Source organism: Eleginops maclovinus, chromosome 8 (genome assembly GCF_036324505.1).
Source record: "Eleginops maclovinus isolate JMC-PN-2008 ecotype Puerto Natales chromosome 8, JC_Emac_rtc_rv5, whole genome shotgun sequence".
NCBI lineage: Eukaryota > Metazoa > Chordata > Actinopteri > Perciformes > Eleginopidae > Eleginops > Eleginops maclovinus.
This window is the reverse complement of record NC_086356.1, coordinates 16922838-16942772: the sequence shown is the minus strand read 5'-3', so window position 1 is coordinate 16942772 and position 19935 is coordinate 16922838. Positions and strand designations below refer to the sequence as shown.

The 19935-nt window shown below is 39.9% G+C and overlaps 1 protein-coding gene across 2 annotated transcripts in view; it reads left to right on the top strand.

Moving 5' to 3' along the window:
* garnl3 (GTPase activating Rap/RanGAP domain like 3) overlaps positions 1-19935 on the top strand; it is a 103031-nt gene that overhangs the window by 31036 nt on the left and 52060 nt on the right. The window contains exon 1 of one of the 2 annotated variants that reach the window (XM_063889802.1): positions 18620-18849. The exons of the other annotated variant lie outside the window; for it this stretch is intronic. Within the exon in view, the coding sequence (XP_063745872.1) occupies positions 18800-18849 (50 nt within the window). The 5' untranslated portion in view covers positions 18620-18799. Of the gene's footprint in view, positions 1-18619; positions 18850-19935 lie in introns of those variants that run through there. 2 annotated transcript variants of the gene reach the window in all.

Below are 19935 nucleotides of genomic sequence, written 5' to 3'. Positions count from 1 at the left end.
TGACAGTTTTAAGGTACAATTTTAGTTAACACTGAGTCAAAATATAAATTTGGTACTAAGAAACATAGTATGGTGTCACTGTATTGACCAAAACTGGGTCAATTTGAACCCAGTGACCTAAAGTGTGCAATCCCGTTTAAAAGCACAACTTGACAACTAAAAATGTTTTTGTTTTGAACAGGAAGGTCACCCTGGCACTCGAAATGTAGTTATTTACCTAAATAAAATCTTTCTTGTGGTTATATGTTCTTACATTTTTAATTGCCTCCATTCACCGTTTTCCGAGAGCAGCTGCCGCCTTTATCTACGTTTTAGTAAACAGTTGCCTCCTTCTTAAATGTCTGTTTTGTCATAACTACTTTAAAAATCTAAAAACTATTCAATTGACATTAAGTGTAAGACTGCTAAAAGGTGTACATTCTCACATTTGATCACTTTAAACCATCAAAATGTTTGACAATTTTTCTGAGGAAAATTACTTTTTTTCTAACAAGTGGCCAATTATTTTCTTTCAATTGATTCATCTCCTTAACATTTGGAGCTCTAGCTCTCATTATCCTGATCTCATTGTCTGTATTGTTCTGATCACATCATCTCCCTTTCTTCCACCTCCACTGTCATTTCCTGCTATTTCCGACAATCTGCAGAGGTGTACATGCAGTGCAAATTTACTCATGAATCTCGCTTGCCCTTTTCACTGATAACTTTCTCTCAGCATGTGTGTTGTGATATAAGACTCTTTTGTCGGAGATGTGTCTCCATCCAGGCTGCCAGGTCGCACTCTCCAAATAAGGGTGTATGCGTGGGCTAGATTTGGCCAGCTTTGTGCCAAACACTTACTTTCAAATTACACATCTCTTGTAATTAGCTTGATTTATCATGTGTGGTGAAGAGGCTTGCTTCTTGTCTGCGTGCTGGGGACCCGGAGTCATAGAGCAATGCTTCCTGGCAGACTGTCTCTCAGACACCAGCAGTTTAACACACAATCAATCAGAGGCGGGCCTGGAGTGCTACTGCAGGGGGAAATAGATTCTCCGTGATATGAAAGACACTTAAGGAAAAGGGCTGCGGAGGACTCTGTGTATAATTCATTGTGCTGCAGAGGTGCATGACCAAACAGCTGTAACACATGTAGACAATACACACCGTATGTTAGGAATGTGCTTTCTCATGCGTAGAACCCACACACACACACACACACACACACACACACACACACACACACACACACACACACACACACACACACACACACACACACACACACACACACACACACAGGATGAAGTGTTTCCTTATGTTTGCCCGTGGAAGTATGTCATGAGATGGTTTTATCTGGATATCGATCTGCCCTCTTTTCTCCTCCAGGCTGCAGGCGCAGTATCAGAGACAGTGAGCAGAATACTGCGTCCCTTGATTAAGCACCAAAACAACAATGGGAAAATACTCTAAACACTACTAGTTAAAGTACATAGGGGTTATCAACTAAATGCAACTAAAGTATCAAAAGTGCAAGTACTCATTCTGCAGATAAATGGCTCCTTTGGCTGATATATTATTACATTGTTTATATTGATGCATACATTTATAAGGAGCCGGTTACAGTAGATGGAACAATCAATCAGATTTTATTTATATGGCCCAATATCACACATTTAAGATTTCTCTCAGTGGACTTTACAACTTGCTCAGTATATGAATATGATACCCTCTGTCCTTTGACCCTCACGGTGGACAAGGAAAAACTTCCAAAGAAACCCCCCAGTTAATGGGGGATAATGGAAGAGACCTTGATGAGAGCAACAGAGGAGGGATCTCTCTCCCAGGACAGCAATAGATGTTATGTGTAAATTAAATAGATAATACATTTACAGCATAGGTAGTCTTAATGCTGGAAAATGCACACCACAGCACCAGCCACAGCCACGACTCATGATCCCAGCATAGACAGACACCAAAAAGACATTTTGGGTAAGCTGGGTTATTTGGAACATGAAAGAAGTAAGGCGACAGTATAAGCCTATAGCAGCAAAACTAGGGGCTGAATTTCATCAGCCCTACCTATAAGCTCACTTAAGCGCACTCTTGGATGGATGAGGTGGAGCTTTTTGTGTTTATATTCACTTTGGCAGTTTGTAAAGTGGTTCGCAATCTAGGGGTCTGGCCCTTCTAAAAGGTCAACTGGTAAGGACGTGAGATGATAAATAAGGCAGGAAATAAAGAATAAAACAATTTTTACTACAAACTTAAATAATTATTTTTTCTTTTATCCAATTTTTCCTTTTTTGTTTAAAATATTTTATTGTAAGTGAAGTTTTAAAGAGGCCCTATTGCGCATTTGGGGGTTTACCTCTCCTGTAGTGTGTTTTATAGGTTTCTGTGCTTGTAAATGCTTTGTAAAGGCTAAAATTCAAAAGTCCCCTACAGAGGGAGTTAGAGTTTAGAATTAAGTTTTGAGTAAATGTACTTTGTTACTTTCTACCACTGACCTTAGTGTATGTAATCAAAATCGAAGATCATGTTACATTTTAGCTAGACGTTAGTGTTGTAAAAAGAAAGTATTTTGTGGCTCCAGTGGGAGTTGACAAAATCTGATAGATTGCCTCAGGTGATGTCACATGATGAGTCAGCATTGGTTATTCAAAGTTTGGAGATAATGTGAGGCTATCAGATCTCTGTACCCTGCTGTTAATCTCTGCTCGGAGCTTGCAGCTTATGGCTACATTAGCCAGTATTTGCATAATACAACAAAATAGTTGTCTGAATTTTCTGTAGTCAAGTAGCATTGTGGGTGATGTAGGCGCCAGGTTATGACATGAAGAAGACTGACTGTGTTTGGAATCTGGAAAGTATTTATACCATTAATACAAATTATGATGTAAAATTGATTATGAAGTGCTTCATAATCAGTGACTCATTCTTTGTTTAAAGAACATTTATTTACACATGCGCCACAACATGGAAATGTTAGCTAATAGTCTTTGGTGATTAGACCCCCATCCTGATATCGTATATAGGGGGAGAGGTAGCTGTGAGTATAATAGAAACCCACCAGGGTCTAGACACTGGTGGTGATATTGAAGATCTGGATTGATAAGGAGATGGGAAGAAGAAGAGGATGTGTGATGAGGTCTTTGGGTTAGCTCTCCTGGGCACTGGATGTGATGACTGGAGGTGGTTGGGGTGGAGGCGGGCCACGGCATAACCACCTCAGATCACAGCTGATTGCAGGAGAGAGGAGAACAATTTTAAAGCTTGACTGCATCACGATGATTGGCTGCTGGAGATTGTGGTGAAATGTGATTGGTTAAAAGAGAGTGCCCATGATGAGCTAATTATATGCAGCTGGGGAGTGAATTAATGTATGCCCAGTCTTCCTGAAGGAAGTGTGCTGAGCTTCATTTGTGGGTTTTGTCTATGTGAAAAATGCCCGGATATATTTTAGATTAGCAAGTGAGCCTAATGGATACTCAACTACTACTACTACATACTAGGTGTATTCTTCGTATGCTCAAAAGGACTGGTTGTACTAGATGTGCCCATAATTCTGATTTTTTGGCCAGAGCTTACTGGATATAATGACATTTCCCGATATGCATTGCGCCTCTACAGGCTGGGCAATGGCAGAGATTTAGAGCCAGGCTCTAGACCGTCATATGTCATTTATTAAGTTCCTATTGATTTACAGACATGAAAGTGACCAATAGATTCACAGTATGTGGTCAGTGTAATAGTGTCTGTTTGGAGATTGGGAGAGATATGAGAGCTGCAGGCCGGGTCAGACTGTCAGTCGTGTCAGGTCTCATGAAATGAAAGGCTAAAGGCATACTTAACCTTTTGTTTAGTAGGCAGTATGCAGTGCGTACTGATGGAGCATATAGTATGCAGTATGTTTGCAAAACAGCCAAGATCTCTGCTTCTGATAAGGACAAAGGAGTGCTGTATCATAGGAGTACTCTCAAACAAGTATGCTGGCGCATAAAACAAGCACACACAACTTTGGGCAAGTTCTTTCTCCTTCAGTCATGAAGCATGTGGATATACTCCAGGAAGAACAAATCCAGACCTATTGAACGTCTTTTCATTTTCATAACAAATCAACTCCGCCTGTCACTGAACTCTCGGTTCTGGTCCATCTCAAACTTCACAGAGTAAGCCCAAACTAATTGTGAGGGAATGAGATTAGGCTACACAGTGACACTTGAAGAGGCAAATAAATCACTGTCAGAACAAACATAACTCTGAGAGGACAGAGACAGGGAGACAAAGCAACATCTGAAAGGCAGTACAACACATTAAGAAGCAACAAACATGCAAACACTGACCAACAGAGGAAGATGAAGCCAGAGCTAAACATCAGAAAATGTCAGCCAAAATGGCAACATCAGGAAATGGTGCTGTGGTGGAAAGTAACCACAGCCGGTGGTGTCTTCAGGCTCGCTTGTTAATCCATAACAGAACTTTTGTAGTTCATTTAAGGAAAGGCATGCGCTGGTGGGGAGCAGGAAGCCCATTTATCACCAGGCTAACACAGGCCAATGTGTGATCAGAACATGTTACTATGGTTTAATCTGGTAACACAGACTTAACAAACACTTTGAGATAAGGCGCTTGTTCTGATATACAGATGGGAGGTTAGCGTTGACGGCCCTGGATTATTTTGCTTTGTGTGTCATTCATTAATCAATACAGCCCAACCCTACTTTCATTTCTGTCCATGCGAACCTGAATGAACAAAAAGCTTCTCATAAAGCAGCGATGACTTCCCTCTGCAACATCAACGGAGCAAAAATAGATCCTGCAGCCGCCAAAACTCTGACGGACTCTAACTCCCTCTGCCTGAACCGCTCATTTCAGAGGTCATTTGAGTGCATGTGCTCTGAAATGCTATCAGTTTCTTCATTAACCTCTCCTGCTGCCAAACTCACAATGTTTTGTGACTGCAGTTGCCAGGGGGTTACCTGCTTGTCAGATTGGCACAAGACTGGAGCCAGATGTAGCTGCATTAAGGTGCTTCAAAAAGGGTTGGGCGAGGCAGTTTAGAACAAAAATTGTTTTTTTAAGAGAGGAAAATGTGTCCAGATGTACCCTCTTGTTGTTTTTACAGTAGGCTTCAAGGCAGCATGTGAATGATGAACATATGTTCTGAATGTCAGACATGTTTTCTATGTTTTGAGTATTAAAAATGCACTAGCCAAGACGGAGCATTTGCTAGCAGACAGAAGGAAAGTGGAAGGCTTTGCTGCTGCAGGGGCTCGCTCTGCGTTACAGTCTGTCATAAAGCCCCCAGCGGGAGGTGGATTGATGGACTTACTGACATTTTTGCTGACTTAAGGCACTCCTGTGCTTCGCATACTGTGAACTCATTTAGCTCTTACACACACACACACACACACACACACACACACACACACACACACACACACATACACACATACACACACACACATACACACATACACACACACACACACACACACACACACACACACACACACACACATATGCTAGAAGCAGACCTCACACACACAGATCTTTACTTTACGTATAGTGCTCAGCGTAAATGAGTACACCCCCTTTGAAAAGTAACATTTTAAACAATATCTCAATGAACACAAAAACAATTTCCAAAATGTTGACAAGACTAAGTTTAATGTAACATCTGTTTAACTTATAACATGAAAGTAAAATTAATAATATAACTTAGATTACACATTTTTCAGTTTTACTCAAATAAGGGCGATGCATAAATGAGTACACCCCACTGAAAGTCTCTAAAGCAAAGCTAAAGTTTAGACTACAAATGTCTAATTTAACAATAATCAACCACAGGTGAGTCTAATGATCCATTACACAGCTGTCCAGCAGACAGTTGACTATAAAAGGGTGTTACTTAAGAAAACCCCTTCCCATTTCATGTTGTTAGCAATGGCACCACATGGAAGAGAAAGAAAATAATGTCTTTACACCGCAAAGGTGAAGGCTACAAAAAGATCTGCAGAGCTTTACTTATCAGTCAGAATGCTGTAGCAAAAGTGCTACAAACACTTAAAAAAGATGGAACTGCAACCATCTCACAGAGACGTCCAGGTCGTCCACGGAAGTTAACACAGCAGCGTCTTCTGAGGAGAAGGGTGGAAGAAAATCGGCATGCAAGAAGAAGAAGAAGACATACTTTTATTAATCCCTTACAGGGAAATTGCTTTCTCTACTCTGTTGTGTTGACACACATTAAACACACAGAGGATATACATGCACAAACACAGAGGAAATACATGCACACACAACCACATGCAGAGGAGAGGTGGCAGAGCAGAGAGGCAGCCAGGTACCCGGCGCCAAGGGAGCAGATAGAGGTTAGGTGCCTTGCTCAAGGGCACCTCGGCAGTAGCCTAGGAGGAGAACTGGCACCTCTCCAGCTACCAGCTCACTCTATATTTTTTTTGGTCCGATCGGGACGTGAACCGGCGACCCTTCGGTCCCAAGACCAAGTCCCTACTGACTGAGCCACTGCCGCCCAAATTCCCAGCAGTTATCCAAGGAAGTAGAAAGCCAAACTGGGGTGACTATTTCCCGTGACACGGCGTACACTGCAGAGGAATGACATGGCATGGGTGCCGTCCACAAAGGAAGCCTCTCCTAAAGCCCAGGCACAAAAAAGCCTACCTAGAGTTTGCCAGGGCCCATGCTGACAAAGATGAAGACTACTGGGACTCTATACTCTGGAGTGATGAGACCAAGATAAATGTCTTTGGAACTGATGGCTTCAAAACTGAATGGCGTTGCAAAGGTGAGGAATACAAAGAAACAGGCATGGTGCCTGCAGTGAAACATGGGGGTGGCAGTGTCCTTATGTGGGGTTGCATGAGCGCTGCTGGTGTCAGGGAGCTGCGTTTCATTGATGGCATCATGAATTCACAGATGTACTGCTCTATACTGAAAGAGAAGATGCTACCATCACTCCGTGCCCTTGGTCATCGTGCACTTTTCCCACATGACAAAGATCCTAAACACACATCTAAGGCCACTGTTGGATTTCTGAAGAAGAACAGGGTGAAAGTGATTCAGTGTCCAAGTATGTCTCCTGATCTGAACACAACTGAACACCTATGGGGAATTCTGAAGAGACAAGTGGAGCATCACTCTCCATCCAGCATCCGGTCTCTGAAAGAGGTCATTCTTGAAGAATGGAAAAAGATTGATGTAGCAAAATGTTTCCAACTTGTTCATTCCATGCCTAGAAGACTTGGTGCTGTCATTAAAAATCATGGAGGCCAAACAAAGTACTAGATGTGATAGTTTTTGTTGTGGGGTGTACTCATTTTTGCATCGCCCTTGTTTGAGTAAAACTGAAAAATGTGTAATCTAAGTTATATTATTAATCTTACTTTCATGTTATAAGTTAAACAGATGTTACATTAAACTTAGTCTTGTCAACAATTGAGATATTGTTTAAAATGTTACTTTTCAAAGGGGGTGTACTCATTTACGCTGAGCACTGTAGTTGGATGTGTGTTACACAAGAAACGATGGAGAAGCAGTCAACTTGGTTTTAATTGTTTATTTTTGCATTATAGTAAAGTCAGAATGAGTCGGATTTGTCTGTTAGTAATCTTAACATTCAAATGTAATCCTTCTTGCTAAACTCAAAAACAGAATTGATGCCCTTTTTTACACGGTTAGGGTCACATGTTTTGTTATCAGGCTCTGGTTTTTGATAAAGCTTTATTGGGTTGTTGTTTTGCCTCAATATATTGGCAATTTTTGAAAGCTGTTAACACAATTGCATGCATGGTCAAAGTTTGTGAAACATTGTTGGTTATTTAGAATTTATTTCTTCATTAACATTGGAAAATAGGCAAGGCAAGTTTATTTATATAGCACCTTTCAACACAAGGCAATTCAAAGTGCTTTATAGAAACTCCCCTGGAGGAAACTTTAGGATTTTAGCCTTTGTAGACCATGCATTTGCATGCAAAAAAAACCCCTATATAGCACACTACAGGAAAGGGAAAAGCCCCAAAAGCCAAATAGGGCCCCTATTTGGAAACTTAATTTGAGTATCCACCTTGTGATCCGAACCAAAATAAATTATAGGTTTTTCCTTGGCACATGATGCACCTTTCCGACAAGTTTCATATAAAGCGGGCCAGTATTTTTTTCCGTAATCCTTCTGACAAACAGTCAAACTAACCAAACCAAGAACATATCATTTTTGGTGAATATAACATAAAAAAAAATAATGATCTGGTTCAGAGAGCTATTTCTTCATAGCACGCTGAACATTTCTCCTCGCTTCAATGAGTTTCATCGATATTTGAGGTTTGTTCTATTCAACTGCAGCCATTACAGCTTCGATAAGTAATCGTTCCAGCTGAGGTATTGTGATTGCATGTCCAGCATTGGTGCAAAACTGTAACACTTGTCTGATTTCCATAGAAGGTTGCAGTGGGGAAATGTAAATGGTGTGTGAGGCTGGTTGTGTCCTGCTCAGCCGTACTGTGGGTCCCTCAGTGAGGTCTGATAAACACTGGACTGTAATCACTCCCATATGTGGCTGCATAGCTCAGCTCAACCCGGCACGGTTCAGCCATGCGCACAATGCAACGCACCGGCCTCATTCAGACAGAAAAATAGATTCAAATTACTGGAAGGGGGGAAAAAAAAGGAAGGAGAAAAATCCCTTGCTTGATTACAGCCCTATGTAAACTTCTTCTCTCTAACTGAAACATCTGCTTCCATTTAGGGCTTCATACCTACACATTTAAAATGCACTGCTCCGGGAAATCTTGGAAACAGGGAAAACATTTTCCATTATAGCTGGCTGCAGCGCAGAGTGAGCTGTGCTTGAAGAAAAGGTATCGGTTGAGATGCCACAAGCCACTTTTACCCGTACAAACTTCCCTTTTTACCACGGTAAATGGATGACGCAAAAATGAAAAGTGAGTGTGTGTTGAAGCATGAGAGATCAAAGGAAGGGTGCACAGAGTGAGCGCGGTCCGTGTGTATTCTGCCCACTGCCCCCGTCATAACCCCGACAAACTCATCCAGGAAATGGAGCCTGTGAAGGGTTACTGTTGTACATTTTTACCCTGCGGTTTCTAAGGGAGGCCCGCCAAGAAACCCTCCTCTTGGTTAGAGAGCGAGCAACCGAACAAAATGGTGAAAGAGATGGGAGTGCAGATCTGTGTGGAAACTATCTATCTATTTTCAGCAGAGGTTGAAAAGATGTGGCTCTCATTAAAATGTCTAAGTGTTCTTTCAATGAAATCTCAGGGACTTTCCAAGACTGTAGTGTATGGCTTGCATTGCATGTTTCCATTTCTTTATGCGCCATCTTGAAATTAGAACATCTGTTTGTAATTTCCTGTTTTCCGTATTGACTTTTAGGTATTTTTGGTAAAATAAACCTATGTGATGTATAAGATACAGGTGCACATTTGCATGAAATGTGTACCAAGAAATGCATCTTCAGTAGTAAGTGACATTTAGCTCTCTGATGCACCACTTTTGCATTCTTAGACATATAGATATTTAAATCTTATATATATATTAAAATATCGTGTTTTTGTTATTGCTATTTTATTTTTTATTGAGCTGCTGCAACGTCAAAATTTCCCAAATTGGGATCAATAAAGTATCCATCTATCCATCTATCCATCTCCTTTTTAAATCAAGGCAACTTATTGAGAAAATAATGTTGACGTTTAGCATGTAGCCCATACTATTTAACATGATCAAAATCATATAGCTCAGCATGCTTACATTTTCTAACTAGAGTTTAACATAAAGTGAGGCTGAGGTTGATTTTAGTTTTGCATTAATTTAGCTAAAATACCTAAAAAATACCTCAACCTAAAAGAAATAAGAATAAACAAAATGATTACAGGTACAACTGGGCTGCTGCCATGGCTATAAAAATAAAACCATGTGCGTTAATCTTCAAAGAAGCATAATTGATGGCAAATGGACATAGGCTACTTTTCTTTCTTTTTTTAAACATATATTACTAAATTGGGATTTTTCTATTTGTTACTTCATGGGGACACAGGCAAGACTGTATGTAGGTTTAATCAATCTGTAGCGAACTCACAGAAACCACACCTACATTGTCCTTTAAGAATTACATAAATCCAAAGCCAAGAATGATTCATAATTGACATTTATGATTATATGAACAGCTTTTACTGATGTGTAGGATGGAAATAATAAACGGGAGATAACAACATGGAGCCAAACGCATATTACATTTTCTTAGAAAATCTCTGTTTCATGAACAAAAGTCTCAGACAATAAAGACTAAGATTTTAAAAATATATAATTCAGGATTAACAAATTACTTCATACAAAACCATTTTCAATATGTGTTTCCATTTTAATGCATGTTTCACTATTTTCTTCACAAAAACGTTTTTGTTGGTGTTTTTACACCCCTAACAACATGTTTGCCCTGAAGCAACAAAACATATTCTAGATGGACTGATAGTTATCATCAATATCCGGTCTTGAAGAAAATGGGATAGAAATATTGTGGATATTACTGTACTAATACATCATATAAATAATATATCTTGAATTTATGCATGTATTTCCTGTTGAGTTGTGCTACAAGTTTTAACCACAAGAGGGCAGACTCTCCCTGTAAAAGCACCGATGTTGCCCTTAAGTGGACACTCAGGATCTTTATGCATATTAGTTTAAGGTTTTTTATTCTGCACAACTCTGAGAAAATTAAGCTCAAGATGTACAGAAGCATTAGAAGTGTAAGCTATTTATAAATAAGTGAAACATTCTATGAATGACATGCTTTTCCACAATGAGGAGAAAGTGCATTAAGACGCAGTGACATTTATGTGGAGAGCAGCTGGACTCGAGTACCTTCAACCCCACTGAGTTTCTTTGTGTTCTCTAAAATGGAAATGCTAGTTTTTGACCTTAAGTACTAATGCATCTGTTATGTTTATTCAGGATTAAAGTGCATTGTCAGTGTCCCAAAAAAGTATACAAATGGACACGTGTGTATATGCAGCATGTAGCCAAAGGGCGAAGGGCAGAATGGTGTACAGAGCCGTCCTGATGGTTACAGATGAAGGTTAATTCTCCTGATCACATTTAATGAGAGTGCCATCATCAATCCCTATGGTTTGACACGGTGGCATTTCACAGAGGCTAAATGGTGACCTGCTGGCATTTGGGACGCACGAGAAACAAAGAGGCCGAGGTCTGAATCCAAATCATCTGTGTGTGTGTGTGTGTGTGTGTGTGTGTGTGTGTGTGTGTGTGTGTGTGTGTGTGTGTGTGTGTGTGTGTGTGTGTGTGTGTGTGTGTGTGTGTGTGTGTGTGTGTGTGTGTGTGTGTGTGTGTGTGTGTGTGTGTGTGTGTGTGTGTGTGTGTGCCATTTGCTTTTGTGTGCAAATGATCGCCATTAGAGAATATGGTAAGCCATCAAAGCAGCATTATACTGATTGAGTGTAAATACATCAAGTTATAAAATAAGCTAAAAAAAAATACAAATAGAAACCAGAGATGATAGAAGCACCCAGGTCTTTTCTTTAACTGAAACACGGCTATGATAAAAATACTCCAGTACAAAAAATATATATATATTTTGATCTGCAGATTATTTAGTTGATCATTGATTAGTCATTTTGTCTAAAAATGCAAAAAATAGCCTTTAGTATTACATTTTTTGGTTTTAAACAGTATATAAATATATTTTATTTACTTTTAATCTATGACAAAGAAAAGCATTCAATCGCACATTTCAGTAGCTGAAACTGGTGAAGATATTGCACTTTAAAAAAAAAAGGTTTTAAAAAACAACTTATAGTTGCTGAATAGTTATTTGTCGCTCGATTACTCAATGAATTTGTGCCACTGCACTGCAGTTGCAATAGGGCAGTGTTTTGGCAAAAAGTCCATAGGGACTTGGCCTGGGAACTGGAAGGTCACCGGTTCAAGTCCCTGAAAGACCAAGTGCTACCGAGGTGTCCCTGAGCAAGACACCGTTCCCTACACTGCTCCCCAGGCGCCGCACACAATGGCAGCCCAGTGCATTTCCAAATGCAGAATGCACATTTCCCCTCTGTGGGACGATAAAGGGTTTATTCTTCTATTTTATTCTCAATTAAGATATGCCTGTAGACAAAGTACAGAATTATTAACATAAATATGTATTTAAAGTACATAAAGATAGTTATTTTTGAAAATGTATTTTGTTTTGTCTACATTAAATACAGTGAGGTTGTTCAGTCCAGCATCTCCCTATCTGGGGGTCAGGCTCCTGGACAGATTATGAGACAATTGGCCCCTGGGGACGCTTATATTAATACACACTGAAGCTGTGGATTCAAAGAGACATCTTTTTGGTAATTTTGAATGTTTTTGTCGAAGTATCAATACTCTTTCATGTCATTTTACATCTCATGTAGAGATTGAATGTGAATTTTTGGTAATGTTGCATCTTTTTGTAGATTTTTTGCATCTCTTTTGGGTTGTTTGGTGTCTCTTTGTGTTCATTTTGTTTGCTATTAATGACTACCCAACAACAAATGTTATCAGTAACTGCAAAATAAGGCTCTGTACCCAGTAGTAAAAAGTTGAGCTGTTTTTTAATTAACTTTTCTCATATTTTTCTCTCTTTTTTGCTATAAAATGTGGATACATTTAGCGCTTATGCTCTCATCCACTAATTAGTTGAAAGTGTATATTGAATTACTGTACAGTAACTAACATTTGAAGAGGTCGCAGCTGTTTTCATCATTAACAACCTTATTATAATCTAAATATGAAAAGTAACTGTACTGGTCATGCAAATACAGCAGATTTTAACCTATTATATTTCCTTCTTCTAATAAGCTCAGTACTTGAGATATATTTTAGTCCATTCCTTGAGTAAATGTACTTTGCACAGATGCCAACAACTCCCCAATCTAAACTAAACCTCTTCTGAAATGAATTATTTTCCAGAGTGTGGAGCAGGTGTAATCACGCCAATCAAATGAAGCCTGTAACACCAGCTTCCTCCTCCAGGTTACATATTATCCAGGGAGAAAAGCCCGATCAGCTATCAATGATGGGTAACATCAGAGCAGCTGTGTATATTTGCCTGTTGTTTCTAGATGTGTGTGACGTATACAACCCCTGATGTGTTGAGGCTTTTGGCAGTGCGACACACACTTTGCGTTACACGTTTTAATACTTTCCATACATCTATTTAGAGACATGCCTTCAATTGGATCCAGTGTAGCTGCACATCTAATCACATTGTGACACACACACACACACACACACACACACACACACAACACACACACACACACACACACACACACACACACACACACACACACATAGTACCAGGGTTTTGTTTATCCGACGCGTGGGAAAGGTGCAGTGGTTTGCTTGGTGAGACTAAAAGGCCGGAGTGGCAGCCATCCAGAGAGAAGGCGGCGGAGCTTCCAGGGATTAACACACTATTGAGTCGAGAGCTCCTGATCCGCATCATGCAGCTTCACTGGCTTCAGCTGCTTAGTGCTTGTGTGCATACACACACACACACACACACACACACACACACACACACACACACACACACACACACACACACACACACACACACACACACACACACACACACACACACACACACACACACACATTTTTTGTACCTGCATGTGCACCATTACAACCTCTACTCGCATGGACACATGGATCGAGCCCACGCACGATAATGCTTACACCTCCAGTTATAACCTGAGCTTTGAAGTTCGCTTCTGTCTGGGGAACACAAAGCCTGGGATAGTCCAACACTGCTGTGTCCCACACACACATTCACACACATGCATATACAAGAGTTGAAGATTGAGGGTTATAGTTTATATTTCACTTCTTAACTCATTCTGAAACCCATATCAATGGAAAAAGATGCAATGATTAATCAGCAGGGTTGGAAAGTTGCGCTTGGGGTGGGTGACCAAATCAGGTTTAGCACAAAAGCTCATTTAATTTCTATATAATTCACTGATTCCACATACTTAAAAGTGATTCCCTAACTTTCAGCTATAATATGGATACTGTAAGGTTTTTTACTGTTGGTTTCATGAAACAAAGCTACTTTAAGACCTTGTGTCAGGGAATTACTTTTGCAACATTTTGTTGGTTTTCTAATCATTATACATATGAAAAAATCTCCAGATATACAGCCTGGTGTTGTACTAGTACCCTTTGACTTATATAAACTCAACTGTTTATGCACATCCAAATTAAGTGAGGAAGTGTGGTGCCCAAAAATGATCTCTAAGTCTCCTACTCTCTTACATACAAAACTGTATCGGCATTTTTTATAAGGATTCGATTTTGGACTCATCACACATTCATCCATGTAGAAAAGGACAACGGCATGAATGCATGGGTCAAAACACTAAACAAAATTCAATGTTGATTCATTTAACTTTAAACATGTACTTATTTTAAACCAAATCATGATTTTTTTGCTAACCATACATTTCAATTTACAACACTTACCAAATGTTTAAAATTGAAAATGTAAGCTAATCGAAAATGCAGTTTGTCTGTATCGGAACGTAATTGCAGGACACAGGGTTGCAATTAAACTACAAATTCTGTGTTAGTTGAGTCTGTATACAATAATAATTCAACAGCCAGTTTGTTATAGATAGGGGAGATGAAGGGATTCATCAGGACAGACAAACACCTGTTGTGTTTCATGTCTTCTCAGCCATTGTTGGTATCAGTTGATTAAACAGGATTGACTATATTATAGTTATTTCTGTCATGGCAGCTTTCTTAAGTATTCAGGATGAAAATGTAGCTCCTGGGCCTCATTAACACACTGATCTGTGAACAGGAAGTCTTCCCCTTCCGACTTCGCTTTTTGCAGCCTTTACAGGCGACCGTTAAAAAACCAGAAGCCTGACGCAAAGGCTTATGCGGGCTGTCAAAGTGTGACAATGGGAGGGTCTGTTTATGTGTTTGAATGTCTTTATGTGTGTGTGTGTGTGTGTGTGTGTGTGTGTGTGTGTGTGTGTGTGTGTGTGTGTGTGTGTGTGTGTGTGTGAGATCTGCCTCGGGCTCTAATTAGAGGCGGGGGTGTTCAGGTGTCTTGTTTGTAACTCGATCCCGACGTGAGAAAACAAAGCCTTTATTTTCAGAGGTGTCTTTTGAAAAGGGTCTATTTTTCTTCTCCAGGCTGATGTAGAGTTTTTCTGCACTTCAGCATGAGCTATTTTTAATATTAGTCGCATTGGCAGAGAGAGAAACCGCCATGTGTGTTGGTAGCTTTTGGTGTTTTCCTCTGGCATGGCGTGCCACAGAGGGGGGTTTCTACTGATTAAAAATTGATGAGCAGCTGAGTGCCATGTAGCCTGAGCCGAGCATTCCTGCACTCTTTAGTGTGTGTGTGTGTGTGTGTGTGTGTGTGTGTGTGTGTGTGTGTGTGTGTGTGTGTGTGTGTGTGTGTGTGTGTGTGTGTGTGTGTGTGTGTGTGTGTGTGTGTGTGTGTGTGTGTGTGTGTGTGTGTGTGTGTGTGTGTGTGTGTGTGTGTGTGTGTGTGTCGACTGAGCTGGAGACACAGGCTGTAGCTTGGCTATTGTCAAGGTATCAGATTTACCTTAGCTCACATTTCACCTGCTAGTGTGTGTGTGTAGGTGTGTGTGTATAGGTGTGCAGAGAGAACATAATTAGGTCTGTTTTGACATGTTTTTGCCACATTCCTTGCTTTTCTGTCCATGTGGAGTAAAAACTGTGTTAAGAAAACACACTTACTGTTGTTTTATCTCCCTAATATTTGGCTATAATTGATTACGGGGTCCTAGAGCAGCTTTAAAGATGCTGCTACAGTATGTCGGCTGGCCAGTCTGAGCATCTCCCAACGCGTTCATAAAACCTGCTGCATACACATAATATTACTTTATTGAGGCCATAACATTTTCATCCCAGCTTTCACTCATGATGCGTAGCCTGTAGCTTCACTACCGTAAATGTGAGCATAGACTAACTTTTAAACCCAGGAAGCAGGAGCAATGCTGAATGGGCCCTACACTAAGTAGGAGCAATGCTGAATGGGCCCTACACTAAGTAGGAGCAATGCTGAATGGGCCCTACACTAAGTAGGAGCAATGCTGAATGGGCCCTACACTAAGCAGGAGCAATGCTGAATGGGCCCTGCACTAATTTTCTCATAACTTATCAAATGGTATAAGTTGTATTATATAGTATTAAACTTACAGACTATTATCATCTAAATCAGCAGCCTCTTATGACGTAATGAGTTTTATAGTGAGTTTTAGCCCATTGTGTTGTCCGCGATGATAAATGTTTTAGTCTACTCCAACCTTTCTTATTGTGTGGTTTTCTCCACAGCCAGCAGCTGTTTTCTCTCTAAAAGGCCTCTGTACACGATACCTGCTTAGCAGCAAAAACAGACCCACATAGTTGGCGACTCACTGGTGAACATAGTGAAGCATTTAGCAGCTAAAGAGCCAGTTATTTCCCTCAGGAGTTGTAGGAAATGTGTGTAAGATGTGTATAAGCAGTATTTTACAGTGGAAAATCAGTCAGAGGTTGACATATTAGGTAATGGAGACACTGTTTCCAAATGACCTTAAAGCTAGAGCTAAAGGCAAACGTAACACAGGCAAACATAACAAACACCAGCATTTTTAAAAATGCAGCTCTCATCCTGGGATTGTCTTTTCTACTGATTTAATCATCCCAATCCTTATCGCTGTGCTGTTGTATATTTCCAATTCAATACAAATTAATTTTCTTTCTTGTGGGCTTGTAACGCTCTTAAAGATGTCATACTGTGATTTGAGTCTCTAGCGAGCTACAATATCGTTGAAGCATTTATAATATCTACCTAACAAGGTAGATATGTAAGCCTGAAAACAAAAGTCTAATTTTCTAAACAATGTGTATAATGACGCCAGGAAAAAAACTGTTGGCTTAAAACCTTCATCTTTTGAGGATCCCAGTGTATCCTGAAAAATTATGCTGTTGTAAAATATGCTGTTGTAAATTATGCTGTTGTAAGATATGCTGTTGTAATAGTCTGGCTTCAGTAATAACAATGCTTTATGATCGTTGCAACATTTTTGTTGAACTTCATTTATTGTGCACGCCCAGTTATTGGCAAATTAAACCACTTCAATACTTTTCGAAATACTGCATTTAGTTTTAACAAAGATAAAACAAAAGGCCTTAAAGGGGAAACGGTAGGTAGATATCTGTATTAATATTTTTTTGCACATCCAAAATTGGGATCTAATAAATGTGGCAGCAGAGTAATAAACAGCAATCGCATATCAGTTGTACCTGGAGGACTGACCACCTAGTGTTAAAAAGGTTGATGAAAGGCCGAAAAGTGCATTTTAAGAGGTGAAAAGAGAGATGAGAGTGAGAGATAAAAAATAAGAGAGGAGAAGAAGGAGGCTGCGTGAATGACCTCATTATATTGGTCCGGCAGTTGAGTGGGATTATGGGTAGACCCTGGAGAGCACATAAGAGTGATTGATTGGTGAGGATCTGAGAGGCCAAAGGAACACAAAGACCAGCATCTTCTTTGAGAGATAGAAACATTGGTCATTTCTCTAATACATCCCTAATAAAATGTGTGGGTTGCCAGTAAACTTCCTTTTACTGGTTGACCAAAAGCTATGTAAAAATGTGTTAAGATTACCACTCCAGACCTTTTCTTTATTATCAACATATGGCAATTATAACTTTAAACTTATGGAGGGCATCCATTTATTGATAAATATCTAACATTTGTACCTGCATTCAAGCATATTGAGAAAGATCAGGCAAACGGATTGATCCTTGGGAAATAAACATTATTTATTAACATCATTTTGAACAATAAAGCATGGAGACATGTCACAGTAAGCACAAATACAAATATGAACCTGAAAATGAGCAGAATATGTCCTCTTAAACATGCATAGTTACTATTTATTTTTCAAATATAAAAACATGTTATAATACTAATATTCCCATCATATTTTCTTATTTAATAACTTAATACTGTAAAAAGAGCTTTTCTGCTCCAGCGAACAGTGTATTTTAATACTGTAGTAATAATATTTTCACTAAAGAAAATATTATTACTTCGTCTACCACTTATAAATATTGATTTCAAAATAAAAGCTGATACGCTTTTAATATTTGGACATTACATGATGCAAAACTAATCCAAGACTAGATATCCTGTCTTTTTTTGCTCACAACTGACATGAAATAGCATTTGAAAGTAGTAAAAACGTCACATTTTCTCTCAGTGCTCCCACCGGATGACATGATGCGAACCTGCAGCCTCAGTCCTCCTGCATCCTGACATCTCTCTGCGCTCCAGGATATAGTTACTGTAGAGGAGCTCCACATAATTGACAGTGATGTAACAGCAACTCAAAGGGGGAAAAAAATGATAAGCATAATCTGCTCTGAATGGTGCCTTTTGCTCTGCAGAGCCCCCAGCAACAAAGTGTGTGAGAGAGCGAGAGAGAGAGAGCGAGAGAGAGCGAGAGAGAAAGAGAGAGAGAGAGCACAGTAAACACAGCTTCTGTGGCACAGAGCCGTTCCGCTTCATTATCATGCTGTGACCAGTTGCGCGCAGAGACCAGAGACCACCAGCCGGGTTTGGATCAGTTTGTCGGAGTTGTTTTGCGCTGCAGTGATGTTCCTGCGTTCTTGAGGAGAAACACAGGGATAGAGGGGGAAACAGAAACAGAGGAGCGGGTTTGTTATCGACTTGTCCGCTGGACTGACATCGCATGGGGACATGAACAGTGTGGATCAAGCCTCTAACAAACTGTTGACTTTCAATCATCGGTAAAACAATTATATATATATATATATTTATATATATATCCCAAACAAATATCCTGCTGTGTTTCTGCATGTCATCTGTTGAATGCATTGCTCCCTGTCGTCGCTCTGTCATATCCCTGCAGCACTGTTTTATTATGCAGAAAATGAGACAAAGCTGAGGACAGGTGTGCAAAACAAACCATGTGTTGCTGCGTAAAGTGCCTTATTATTACGCTTATTGTGTTTGCAGAAACCGACGGTTTTGGGGTCTAGTTGTGTATCAACTGCATAATTTATTGATCTTTTTCCGTTTGTTCTGCTGGCAAACTGAGCGCCACGGAATCCACAAGTATCCAGGCTGGTATTGACGCTCCTCGACAGACTCTTTTAATTGAACCAGTTTATGTGCAGCTTTGCAACACTTTTATGAATTGTGAAGTCGGTTCAAGTGTACGGATATTGCTTATTAATTCATCTGTCCTTTTTTCCCCCTTCTGGAGTACAGACATGTGCAGGGAAAATGATGACTTATGCATGAGATGCTCTTCAGTTGAGGTGCATGCAGCTCTGCCTGTGTGTATGACAGCGACAGAATAACATATGTGGCCATACTGAAGGCAGGTTCAAAGCTAAGTTCAGTTTGATTCTAAGGGGCCCAAGTGTAGCAGCTCATTTCCAGCCTCTTACATTGATCAGAAAATGACATGCTGCAGCTCTTTAGCAGCAGGAGGCTGGCTGCAGTGACACTTGAACAGAGAGATCATATAGTGAACATAAAGCTCTTATGGCACAGTGCTGCTGCCAATAGCACAGACTCCTCCTTTCTATGCTGCACCAATTGTGTAGAGAGGGAAGAGGGAAGAGCAAAAGAGTGACTTGTTGTTATGGCATGATTTGCTTTGTGTTTGAATTATTGTCCCTATATTGCTTATTTTTGTACATATGTCTAGCTAAATGACTTTGGTGCCTGGTTTAATAAGATTAATCTTGATTCTTTCAGTGACCATTTAAGAATGGGTTAGCAATTAATCTGCATTGTGGGGCTGCTCCCTCCTAGTCAATAGGTCGGCTAATTGGACATTTTAGAATTAGTGGAAAGGTCTTTTT